Genomic DNA, 13,632 nt, shown 5'->3' with positions numbered 1-13,632 from the left:
GTCAGTTTCCTGTTTTCATTTGCTCATTTCCTGTTCTCAGCTTGTGGTTGGTGGATATCCATGTCATTCACGCAAAAGGCTTCCCTCCTTTGTTTCCAAGATGGAAAGAAGGTGCTTTCCCAGCTGTGAATAATGAGCTCATCATTTTATTGGCACATATAAAGCACAAAAAATGAAGTACACAGGCATGGTGAAGGTTTGTTCAGACAAAGTTTGAGTTGTATTTTTTGCAGCAGAGCCCAGTGTACTGGATTGGAATTAGGTTGCGCAGATGAGATTTTAGCCAATCACCATGCTTCTGTCTAACATTTACGATACTAGCCGAACCTTGTTTGAAAAGGACTACGAGAACCACACTACTAGTCTTCTGTACGTTTTTACGTCCACGTGCAGACACCTGACCCAAACACACCCGCAATTCTCTGTTCGTCGAAAGCTACAGTGTCGTGCCAAAGAAGTGCAGAGGTGTTTACTTCATACACCTTCCCTCTTCCTACCTCATATGCGGATTTGTAAATATACATGAAGCTGTGTTCCGAACGGCATGGCGTCTGCATCTCGGAGCTGAAGTGTCCCAGGCCCAGATCAGACATACATCAATGAATGTCAAGATTTTTTTTAAATTCCGTAATACAGGATGGGGAATGTTGCATGCGATGGCCTGTTACGATCATACGCTGGGGTTGTTAGCACATTTCTTTAGTTTCTGAGACTCAGATGTGTAGATTAGGCATACTGGTCTAAGATAATGTCCTAAAGGATACCCATTGGTTGCCCATTACATCATCCACCACCACTGTATAAAAGGGCCCTTCGATCAAGCTCTTCTTTTCTAGATCACTGAACCCAAATTAGGGTCACTGGTGTGCAGTACCCCCTCTGCTGGCAAAGAAATGGAAGGAGAGCTCTCTCAGTGCGGAGCCAAGCAATTGGTCTTGCCATACTCGCATCTAACACAAGGTGGCACTGCAATGCAAACTAAGGTGGGTTCTGGAAATGTTGGCCTTTGACTACTCTTGTGTGTGTGTGTGTGAGAGAGAGAGAGCTACAAAGACTCCTCCTTTTCTGTTTGGTATGTCATATGAGCACACATGTGGTGCCCTAAAGGACCACAGGAGGACTCAAATAAGTTAACACGGTTCACCAGCCCTATTACAAATCTAGCAACACACTGGCCTGCAACCTGTTGGTCTTGAAGTTTTTTCCAAGTCCTGCCCTGGATTATATAAAAGCAATTGAAAATAAAATAACACACTGAAGAACTTAACCTCCAGATGCTCGAGAGCTTTGCCCTCCTCTTATGCACGGTTAATGAAATGATCGCACCCAACAGAAAGTGCTATGATATTAGGACTCAAAGAAGCCAAGCTACAAGACTCTGTCCTGGCACCCAGGTAGGTGGTGAAATGAACTTCCCCAGCTCACCTCTTTACTGAGTCACTAAGCACTTAAATATGCAAATATACACTAAAATACTTTTACTTTCTTCTTTTTACTTTAGCCAGGGCTTTAGCCTGATAATATTATTGGCACTCACATTTCTATGCTCGCGTGAGGAAATGTATTTGATAGAGACTACAAAACACTTCTGTATGTCACCCTAGAAAATGTTGTCTGCCAAATACCGTAAATGTAAAACTGCTCACTTGGTTTAAAAGGAATGTAAGCTCTCGTTTCATGAAGACATGGGATAATTAAAATGTCACATGCCACACATGTGCCGAATACTTAAACAGGTGCCTTCTGCAAAAACCTTTATTTAAACCAGAGCTAGTGAGGCTTTGCAGTATTCTTTTCAGGAATACAGGCTTTATCTTTCTCTAGAATTTTTATCTGTTTATACAAGTTCAAAAAAAGTATTATGACTCGTTCAATACAACACACACTGTTATATTTCTGCCTTAGATCCCCATTTCTAATGTTGTTCTTATCGCTCTGAAACAATTGCAGAGACACTCACTCAGTTATACACGTCCTCACACACACATATAGTCACACTTTCTTTGGGTCTGTAGAAGTGTCTGGCGTTCTGTGTGCTTAGGAGCTAAATAATATTGCACGTGGCGACACTAAAACATCCCCCGATCAACATAAAGCAAAACCAATGTGTGTGCATGAATGTGAACGTCTTAACACTGAAAGGCCTCTGTCGTCTTCTTATCGGCGTGGATGGAAATGGCGTCGGACCCCTTTAAACAGAGGAGTGGCGTGAAGCAGAAAGGACGCTGGTCGAGATCGTCACTTAAGCCTCCACGGAGGCTATACGTCACCTGATCGACCAGCGTCATCATCGTAATCTTGCCCCTGCACCGTTACTAGGAGAACCTTACACTGTCTGACCTAATGCACACAGAAAGCAAAAAGTCTGCTGAATATCACCTTTAAAAGAAACACCATACGCTGAAATGTTTTTGAAAAATCATGTAGTTGACCAGAAGCACCATCCTGAAATGATTAGGGGTATGCTTTAGAGTATTTAGAGTATAATGAAGTATGATTATGTTTTTAAAAAAAGCATTCATTTGATTTAGTGACATTACACCTGGCCTTAAAACCGATTATAGCTATGCCATATGCCTTCATGCATTCGATAAAAAGAGAAATCTTGCTTGCAAGCTATATGTTTTGCAGAGCGTGCATGGAACACAGCCGCATGCCTAGCAACTGGCTAGAGAGGCGGCTATCAACCAGGCCGTCATTACGTGGCTCGACTGGCAACATGTGCGAGGTAATGACACAAAGGCTCACCCAGCCAAGCCCTCCAGCAAGCTTGAGAGGAGTCCCCTTGAGCATCTGGTGAACATCCCCTCAGTATGTGCACAAGGTGCAGGCGCGGGTCTGCTCTGGAAAAGTACCCACACTCAGGATGGGGAGATGTACACAAATCCCACTCTTGAGTTAAATACAGAAATAACATGGCATCACCGTTTAAATGACAACGTGTTCAGAAATGCACTTGAGTTAAAATCTTAAATTGCCTGTACAAAAATCTAAGCAGTGAGAAGTAAAAATTAGAAGTAAAAGTAAAACCAGTGTGTAGGAACTCAAGTATGTCAAGTTTCCTCTAGTTTGTTTGCTGATGACAAACAACATAATCTATGTAAGATGTTTCCATTCTTAAGAAGTAACATTTAATCTTTGGTGGATTAACATCTTAATCCTTTAATCCTGACTTCAGTAAAACTTAAAATGTACATACTTAATGAAGTCATCCCACCAACAAGTTGTAGGCCAAGTTGTAGGACCTCTTTACTGTCCACCCATAGCAAAGGAACCCATGGAGGTACCTAGAATGGTATGAATTCTGATAGGTAATGAACAAAAACATATATTTCAAAGTAAATAGATTATAACGAATAATGTGTGTGAAGAAGATACATGTCAGAAATGTGTCGCTTGATGGCTGACAATGTCTGTTTTGCTCTCTTACCGTTACGAGAGTGCAGTATGCTTAACCCTCCGCCACTGCAGTCAAGATAAACGTCTTAGTAACTGGCCTTAACCTTATCCAGTTTCAGCATATACTGTATTCGTCTTCCATGCAACATTTATGTTGTGCATAATAAAAATGCGTTATGATTATAATTATGGAGGCTTATGTTTCCTAAATGGTGATTTGCGTGTTTTGTGCAAAACTGAAAAACTTCAACAAAGGTTCGAACAGAGAGAGCGAGAGCGAGAGAGAGATTTGAGGGGCTGGAGAGAAGAGAAAAAGAGTGGGAGGGATACGACAGCAGTCCCTACAGGAAACCGGACGAAGCCGGGGGAAGGAGTGAACTAAACGGACTGATGCGCACATGAAAGGGAGAGAAAAGGCGTCAGTCGTGGCGCGCGCGAGGGAGCGAGGTGTCCTTTCCGAGCGCGACGACTTGACGGACGCAGATGGGGAACGACAGCGGCGCAGTTTGAGCGAACCTCAGGAGTGTCCGAGCAAGCCCTACTCGCAGACTGCTTCGTGGTGGAAGAGATGAGCAACTCTCTCGTCGACAAGATGCAGGGAACCCCAACGACCGGTAAATGTTTCTTTTTCTAACTTTACGTTTGTCATGGCGTTTGGGGGTTAGTGCGCGCCCGGTGCCGTCCTTTACGTCGGTGGACGGCACTCTGTCTGCGGTACAAATCCAGTTTTAAAAGTCTCGGCTACGACGGTGAAACCGTGAGCCTTTCGGCGGTGAACGCGAGTGTTGACACTCGACGCAAAAGGCAGCGGAGTTCAGGATTCCTCGTCTCCGTGGAGCGAATGGTCGGGAACGCGCGCCGCCCGTTTGGGCTTGTGTTCTATAAAGTGGGCTCTTCTGTCACTCTCACGCGTGAGCTAGACGTTTTATTGTGCCAAGAAACAGTTTTGCACCGCATACTCGTAAAAAGAGGAACTCTTAACGCTGAGATTCAAGGTGGGTTTGTCATGAAAAGAGAAGCGATACAGAGAAGTATTAGGCAAATGTGGTTTTAAAAACAAACAAACATGTTCTTAAACAACACCTTCTTCGTGCCGAGGTGTGTAAAAGGTCCCTGCAGCAGCACTCGCTCCTCGCGTCAAGCCATTCGGAAACGTTAGCAGCCGTTTGGCCGAGAGCGTCTAAGCCTATCTTGAGACTGGTTTCCCTGAATGGCAGCTTTGTGTCCGGTCCCCTCTCCCGATGACTTAATCTCATCTGACGTGCGTCCAGCAAAACTCAAGACGTACGAGTGAGCGCTGCAGTAAACGTTTCTGCTGAATTCGGTGACGACGTGGTGACGCAATGGCGACGACATTCTGCTGGTGATTGTGCTCGTTTTCAATGCTCATTTTCAGAAACGGACTGTGTTGTGAATAAAACAACTGGTAACAAATGAATAAAAACATAGTTATTCCGAAAACAGGACAGGATTTCATGCATCAGAGTTTCTAAACTACTCAGAGTTGTCTTAAAGGGGATGGCTAAATGGTGAAAGTTTGGGTCACTGGCCTGGTGTATACTGCAAGCTGCTGTATCGCAGCCTGTCATTATATTTGCTATTGGCAGCTTGTGATTTTGAATGAATGGCTAGCCAGGGAGTTGTTTTCTCTATTTTGTGTGTGTGTATGTGGGGGGTGTAAGCCTCGACTTAGTCCTGCTACTCTTATCATGGGTCTTTCCCATGGGAAACCACATTTCCTCTTACAATCATTAAGCGTGAGAATATAGATTCGACCAGGAAGTGATCGGTAGGCTCTATGGGAGGCAGGGCTGAGGCAGGGACAGAGTGACACAGTGAAGTAACTGGGAGTGTGAGGACTATGCCTATGAATCTCAGGGGCTCTCTCTCTCTCTCTCTCTCTCTCTCTCTCTCTCTCTCTCTCTCTCTCTCTCTCTCTCTCTCTCTCTCTCTCTTCCTCCCCCACACTCTGTCTGTCTGCTCACAGCACCAGCTGGTGAATGAAAATTTGTATTATTATTCTTTTTTTTGGTATTATTATTCTTTGACCATGGGAGCAAGCCGTGCCCAAGGACACACACACATGTAAACACACATGAACACAAGCTGTGTACCCCCCCTTTAATTGTATAAGGAAAAGATTTATGTAAGGCCCTGGGGAAGGGAGGCATGGAGGAGCGGCTTTTTGCTCAAAATGAATGTGTCCACTGAACCCTTTAAAATAAGTCTTCTGAACGTCAAAAAGCAAAATCGTTTTAGCATGCCTAGTGTACCTCCTTCTGTCGCATATGACACTGACATGCAGACCTACTGGTGATTTTAATTCATTTATTTAATACAATTTTGTAGCCGTCTGCTAGTAACGTTGGAGTTGCTTTTGTTGCAGCCTTTAAGCCAGCGACTCATTATTAGTAACCATTATTAGTGACCACTTGCTCACCAAGTCTAACATCATTATATATGGTTGATACTTGTAGGCCTGTATGCACTGGAGCACTTGGGTATTGTAGAGAGGGATTGGAACTTGCATTACTGGGGTAACAGTAAACTTTGGGCCCATTGTCAAAATGAGCCATGTCCTTTATGAAATTACAACTGACAGAATGGCTTTTTTTGTCTGCAATTCAGTAAGTTTTATCGGAGGGCTACCTTTCAACTAGCAGCGTCTTCTCATGAAGGGTCATCCCTGCTGCCAGGCAATGCATGTCAGAGGGCATCAGCCACAGACAAGCAGCGCTTCCTTTTCAGACAGGATGTCTGACTGTAGCTCTGTTCACCCTACATGTCTAATCAAGCCCTGTGTGGCATGGGTGTGCTCTCTCTCTCTCTCGGTGCCTCCCTCCGTCTCTCTCTTACACTCTTCTCTTTCTCCCTCCATCATATTCAGCGACTCATTCAAGGCAGGAAGAAGAGCCCAGAGGATATGGAAGGAAGGAGGACCCTGCAGACTGTCGGTGCTTCATGCTCTAGCTCAGAGGTGCTAGCGTGCGCGCACGCGCTTCTGCGTGAGACAGAAGTAGTCACTAGAGCGAAGGCACTGGATTTCAGTTCAGTGGCATGTAAGTTCACAGCAGCAGGTCGTAACGTATGCGATCTACCTCTAAGTAGGCCAGTTGGTGAGGCTGTGGGTGAGGGGTTGGTGAGTGTCGAGGTCGGTGGGTGGGTGGCTGTCTGTGTGTGTGTGTGTGTCTGTGTGTGTGTGTGTAAGCTCTGGCGGAGTGTTTATATATTCAGTATTAATAACAGAAGCTGTTGGCAGTGGCTGGATTTGCCTATAAACACTCTCATTTACAACAGAGAGAGAGAGAGAGAAGAGTGAATAGGAGGAAGGGGCGAAGGGACTCCACAGAGAAGAATGGGAGTCGGAAAAGGAGTGTGTGTGTGTGTGTGTGTGTGTGTGTGTGTGTGTGTGTGTGTTCATGGGTTGAAAAGAGGATAAATACCTCACTGTCTTTCCATTTGTCTCTGCTTTTCTGTATCTCTCAGCGGACCTCTCCATTTCTCTCGCTCACACACACACACTCCCTTTTTCCTACAGTTTCTCGTTTTTTTCAGACGCTCTCCCCATCTCGCCATCAGCCTGGTAGCGTTCTATCATGACCACATGACTGACTATCCCCCCCCCCTGCTTTCTTTGTAGCTGCAGGACTGATCTCTCTCTCTCTGTAGCTGTAGCACTCTGCCCTGTGTCTCTGGGTCACACTAACATCTGTAATGTTGGTCAGATGGCTGGAGTAGAATCAGCAGAGTGGCTCTGGCAGCCTCTGGTGTGTGTGTGTGTGTGTGTGTGTGTGTGTGTGTGTGTGTGTGTGGCAGTTTTTGGAAGAATAATGTTTTTCCCCCTCATTGGTCAAACGGAAGGAACGGAAGCTGTTTCTGTTCGGGAGGGATGCACACGTGTGCAAGTGCGAGAAAGGGAGAGAAAGGGAGAAGACAAAAAGTCTGGTGCTTTATTGCGTACTACAGGTGCAATTAGAGGAATCGCACAAACGTCTGCGTAACTTTATTTCTTCCTGAAATAAAGTTTGTGTGCGTACATGCATATCTGTAATGTGTGTTCATGAATGTATGCAGGCAGGCTTGTGTCTTTGTGTGACTATCTGCATTTATTCATGTTTGAATGTAGTGTGTGTGTGTGCGTGCTTTGTGTATGTGCCTTTCCCTTTATGCATGCTTGAATATATGGAAGCAGGTGTGCATGTGTTTGTGACACAGGAGACAGGCTGGTGTTTCCTGTTATCTCCTGGCTTTTGGTCTCTCAGGCTGCCAATATGAGGATTGAGGTCAGCCCCAACACCCACACACCCACACACACACACAAGTATACACGCACACAAATAGGAGGAAGAAACACTGTGTTCTTGTATTGTACCTTGCCCACCTCACCTGCCCACATGCACTAAAGTGTCCGAGTCCAATACCGCGCGTGTGAGCTGCACATGCATGTGCCTGTGGCGTCAAACCAGTCCTAAAGGCCGTGCCTCAGAAACGGCGAACCGTGGAGGAGTCTGCCTCGCCCCGGGGCACTGCCTCAGCACAGTCAGGGTCCAGAGATGCTGGGTCCACCATACTCTGAATGCCATCACGTCACTGAAATGCAGCTGAACTTGAACTTCAGTCGAAATGCTTTCCTCCCCCTTTGACACCCCCTCCCTTAAAGAATCACTCGTACAGACAGCACCTGTCAGCCTGAATACTGTGGGCTTAAAAGAATGTCCTGAAATTAAAACTAGGCTGCCGTAAATGTGGGTGTCCCAGGAGTTTGTGGGAGATACGACGGCAAACAGTTCTGCTGAACTAATTTCATGCATGTTGATGCCTTTTCTTTGCAGTTTACACTTTGGTCTGGTGCAAAAGAGTTTCTAAAGCAACCCGTCGGACGGTCGGTCGCTGTGAATGCAGGCCACATTTGCGGGTCTGTCTGACCACAGCCTTTCTGTCACTCGAGGACCAAGCTGTCGTGAGCTGAGGTTCGGGTGTCCTCGTAGCCTCAGGGGCCCCAGTGAACCGCAGCCAATCGGAGCGTGAGGGTTTGAATTCAGGCTCGGGGTGCCTTGGCGGTGAAATGTGAGAGTAGTGTGTACACACACACACAGTCTTGACACCTGGTATTCTCAGGTGTGTTCAACCATGCACCTTCAGTGAGGTGCCATGGTTTGTATTAGGAGCCGTTTCCACAGATAGCTTTTTCATCATCTTTTTCTCTAGCTCTCTTTTAGGCAGAGTTTCCAGCCACAGATGAGCCTAGTCCTTTAGGGCATTTACATGAATAAACACAAAAGACAGTTACACTATATCTACCTTCATTTGTAGGTGTAAACTAGACCCAAAGAGTACTGTTTATAAATTATACCTTTGTTCCAAAAAAAATAAATAAATAAATAAAAAATCAGTGACATACAACTAAGAGCCACAAGTGCGCAGCAGCCACTCAAATGTCTCATAATATTGATTTTATTTTTGATTGCTAGTGATTTTGTGTCCGAGTGCAAGAGAGCACAAACGCCCACTCTTGAATTAGTGTTCTTTTTCTCAAACCTCCAGCTAATAAGACATTGAAAACTTTCAGCCAGTACTGTCATGGAATCTGGTTCCTCATAACACAGTGGCGCATCACAGGTCAAAAGGCGCCGTTGATTAAACAAATAGTACTTGCGATATTCATAATTCCCGATGACAAATCTCCCACCCAAATGCACGGTATGCATTTCTCTCTCTCTCTCTCTCTCTCTCTCTCAGTCTCATGCTGCCTTTTGGTCCTGTGTTTTCTTGCTCTCTTGTTTCTGGTTCTCTGCTGAGCAACACCAGAAACACAGCAGGCTTTGTCCGTCTTTCATCATCAAAAACTCCATTTCTCTCTCTCTCTCTCTCTCTCTCTCTCTCTCTATTCCTCTCCCCTCCATTCCACATATTTCCCATGGAAACCATGAGAAAAGATCCTGCGTTGGGTTTGGGCGATATATAATGGTATTGTCATGACAATACTTCACAGTGCGCTTTTTCGGAACACGACATGGTTTTCGTCAGTACTCCAAGAGCACAGACCAGTGGCACGATCCATTAAAAAAGTGGAGATTTAGACTAATTGGAAATTGGAGAGGGTCTGTAAACACTGTTGGTGTAACAACAGCCAGTTCATTCTAAATCGAAACAACCAGCCTGTTCCATGAAGGCCCATTATGCTGTTCTTATTTTAACTGTTGATTTCCTCATGTTTCGTTTTAAATGGTGATACAATTTTGTCAAAATTGCTAAATATAATACCCATGTATTTTCATTGCCTATTTAAATGTTGTAGTAGAAGTCATTTGATGGTGCATTGTAACTGTTAGCAAACCTCACGATAACTAAATATTGTGATGCAGATCATTTCATATTATTAGAATCAAGGATCATGATATTGTATTATTCTCTGCTGCCCAGCATGAATTAATATTTTGGAGGAAAGGTAAGATGGTATGAACTGACTGATGTTCCCTAGGAAACGGGGGAGGGATGGATGGAAGCGAGGGATGACACAAGGAAAAAGGAAGAGCTTTTCACAGGCGAGTAATGGCCAGAGAGAGCAGAAGATTGTCTGTCTCTCCGTGCGTGTGTGCGTGTGTGGGGACACGCCGGCCATCACGAGAGCATTGACGTTCCGCTCTGCAGTGCTGACTGTATAGTTAAATAGTTTAATTCTCCTTTTGTTACTTTGGTTCGATAATCTCAGTGCTTGGCTTATTCAGGTGTTTTTGCTATAGGCCATAACCTAACCCTAGCCCTAAATCTAGCACTACTCATTATAGCTCAAACATCAAATGGAAAATGTTTGTCCATGAATATGGAATAAACTGATCATACTTGGGTACCAGTAAAGTCAGACATGAAACCCGATTTAACAAGTTGGCCTTAGTCGGGTGCATCGACACTCTGTGACCACTAGGTAGCAGCACTGCAGTTAGCATGAGGTTAGCTGATTGAAGCCCTGCTCTGGCACACTCGGTACATGGTCTCAATAATTCCTTCCGTCGGCGACGATAACAGGACTGGAGAGATCATTTGTCTACCTGTCTCTACTCGTCTCACGTGGATGTTCTTGGGTATTTATAGGGGAATGCAAAGTGTGAGGATGTTAATGAGGGTGTATAAAGTGTGTGCTAGAGTGTGTGGTGGATTTATAAGTTAAGAAAAGATCAGAAAACCACAAACTGTTTTTTTTTGTTTTTGTTTTTGTTTTTTTGTTCAGATGAAACCACAACTTGCTTGACCACATTACTTGCTACCTTTCCAAATAATTAGGGACGTGACATTCCTAGTTAATCACACCAATTACTCTTAGTGTTCCACTTTAATATATTGCAAGTGTAAATGAGGAAAAGAGAAATATTCTTCTTTTTAAATCTCTAGTCAGTTCTTAGCTGGCTTTTTAACAGTGCTGCTCAGTCCAGCTCCATGTCTATATAAGGATGCGATGATTGTTCTGGCTCCTATATGCTGTGTGTTTCATTGAGTACTTCACTGTGTTTGTGTGTGTGTGTGTGTGTGTGTGTGTGTGTGTGTGTGTTTGTGTGTAGTCTTTGTCATGACTACTCTCTGTGCAGCTCCTGACTAGACCTGTCATGATCAATCAAAATGATCTGTGGGTGTGTTTGCGCATAAGAGAGAGGGACCTCCTTGTCCAAACAGCACGTACAGGTCAGGTATTGTGGGTTTTTCTGGGCTTGTTTGTTTTGCTCTCTAACCCCGTGTCTCCATCAGTGGTGGTGGGTAAAGGCTGAGGCTGTTCCACCTCCGAACGCTTCCTTCATATCCTCCTCTTCTCATCTCCCCCTCCCTGAGAAATCCCTCCATCGCACCTGTTCGTCTCTTTCCTAATCCCCCTCTCCATCTCTCCCACTCTGGCGTTTCCCCTGCTTAGTCTGGCTGATCCGTGTGGGACAGCCGGCCATCTGGGCCTCGGCGGTACCGCGGTGAGGTTCCCGCAGCCGTCCCCTCGCCCCGACGACCAGCTCCGAGATGGCACAATCTTGCCGGCTCTGCCCGTTTGCCAGCGCCTTCCGCAGATGGACAGCTTGCCTGTCACTCATCTGTTCGCGTGCCTCATCATGTCCATACCGATCCGAAACAGTCCCGCAGAGACCACGTCGTCCGTCAGCCACACCGGTAAATTCGCAAACGCACGGGCTCAGGTTCAGCATAATGCCGCAACAGAACGTGTCTCTTCTCTTGGTTAAACTGCATAATGGAAACAGCGGGGCCATAACTGAATCTGCCAGGGCTCACTGGCCTGTGGTGGTCATGCAACTGTAATGGCCCAAAGATGTTGATCCTCGCTGACTTTATTACGTTAAAGGGTGGACAAACGGCATTTAATCCGGAGTGTTTGATGTTCCTATGGCTCGTGTGTGTGTGTGTGTGTGTGTGTGTGTGTGTGTGTGTGTGTGTGTGTGGTTTTATTGTTGTTGTCTTATAATGAGAGTAAATGTGGTTGGTTCAAAGTTTAACCCGCCCCTCCCCCGCCTTCTCAGGGCTGGTGTTACCGGTTAGCTCTTCTTCAATGATTGTGGTACACGTGGGGTAGATCAAATGTTCATATTTCCTTAATGCTAAGTGTGTTCATATATTTAGAGCACTATGAGCATTGCTATTCAGAGCAAATTAGGTTGCTGCTAAAGGTATACACACACACACACACACACACACACACACACACACACACACGTTTGTGTGTGTGTGAGAGAGAGAGAGAGTGAGTGAGTGTGTGTTTGTGAGAGTGTGTCTGCTTTAATAATATCCCTATATTCTTTTGGAGGAGTTTTGAGCACAATTAGAAAATGAAACATTTTGATAGGAAAACTAAACCTGACTTGTTCGTGTGTGTGTGTGATTTGTAGTGACTTTGCTGTAAACAAAATGCCATTGTTCCTGGTTTAGCACCTGGTTACATTTATTCAAAGCTAAATTTAAAAAATAAAATAAATAAAATAAAATTTAAAAGCTTGATGAAAGGTTAGCATGATGATGGTGGGGGCAGAAATGAAAGTCCCTGTTAGCTGGTAGAAAGGAGGTGTTATAAGATCAGACCTTTTGTGCAGGTCTGAGATTGTTAGGTCCTAGTGTGCGTGCGTGTGTGCGTGCGTGTGTGCGCGCGTGCGTGTGCGCGTGTGTGTGCGTGTGTGTGTGTGTCCTGACACAGATGTTTCAACAAGACACAGACAAACTCGAGGTCAGTGCAGAGGAACAGTCTGGTTGAGATATCACCGACCTTCAGCCATAGGGAGTGCAGTAGAGCCTATAGACACACACACACACACACACACACACACACACACACACACACACACACACACACACACACGCCTCCACACATACCCCCACCCAAAATATAAAATGCTAAAATGGTCCTTAACGTCCAACAAACCAAATTAAACATTGAATAAATGAGGTGTTGTCATGGCACTGTGTCCTGGTGTGTTTGTCTTGGCTGGAGTGCAGAGTGGCCGGATGGTCCCGGAAGGAGGACACTGGGCTGTTGTCATGGAAACCCTGCCAACATTCCACAGCATGCTGACCGAACTCCAAGACTCCTTAATCGTACCAAAGCCAGGCAAACCTTCCTCTCACATTACGACGCCCAATAACCCTCCTCTGTCTGAACAGATCTATCTACACACACACTTACTTACTTACTTGTGTGGTGTCACTCTTATCAGGTTGATTCGTTTGACGTTGGTATTAGAAATCATGATTTCTCAAGAAACATGCACACAGAGAAAGGGGGGAGGGCGATGAAAAAATCTAATCACACAACTGATTGCATTGTGACCTCGGTGTGTGGGGATTTAAGATTTATAAAGCTACAAACATCCACCATGAAATGAACATCATGATTACTGATTACGGATACCAGCTGTTACTGATTCATAATACTGCTTAGTGGGGATATTTGTGTGTGTCGAGCTCCTGTAAGTTGGTAAAAGATCACCCTGACAAGCTTGTGAACTGTAGCAGTTCCATAATTCAGGTAAAAGGTTCCCTTTTTCATGTTCTGACCATTTGCCTCTACTTAAGTATATTGCATTACTGGAAGGCTGCGACCTGTCTTGAGTTCAGAGTTAAGATTCTAGAACATTTGTACACAAATAAACAAAAGTTATACACTCCTTCTTAGGCACACGTATGCATCCACACTCATGAATGCATGTGCATGCAGGGACATCCGAATATTTAGTCTGGACATGGTTACACTCT

General features: G+C 45.0%; 1 protein-coding gene across 2 annotated transcripts in view; it reads left to right on the top strand.

The window, feature by feature from the left end:
- The first annotated feature begins 3,798 nt into the window (after positions 1–3,798).
- Positions 3,799–13,632, top strand: part of fgd (faciogenital dysplasia) — a 38,458-nt gene continuing 28,624 nt past the window's right edge. The window contains exon 1 of one of the 2 annotated variants that reach the window (XM_027015021.2): positions 3,799–4,013. In XM_027015021.2, coding sequence (XP_026870822.2) covers positions 3,968–4,013 — 46 coding nt within the window. In that variant the 5' untranslated portion in view covers positions 3,799–3,967. Of the gene's footprint in view, positions 4,014–11,423; positions 11,545–13,632 lie in introns of those variants that run through there. The other variant, XM_027015020.2, reaches the window with a different exon arrangement.

The sequence above is a fragment of the Electrophorus electricus genome, chromosome 18 (assembly GCF_013358815.1).
Source record: "Electrophorus electricus isolate fEleEle1 chromosome 18, fEleEle1.pri, whole genome shotgun sequence".
In the NCBI taxonomy this organism is placed as follows: Eukaryota; Metazoa; Chordata; class Actinopteri; order Gymnotiformes; family Gymnotidae; genus Electrophorus; species Electrophorus electricus.
Note: the sequence above shows the minus strand (reverse complement) of the source record. Positions and strands in the feature narration are given on the sequence as shown.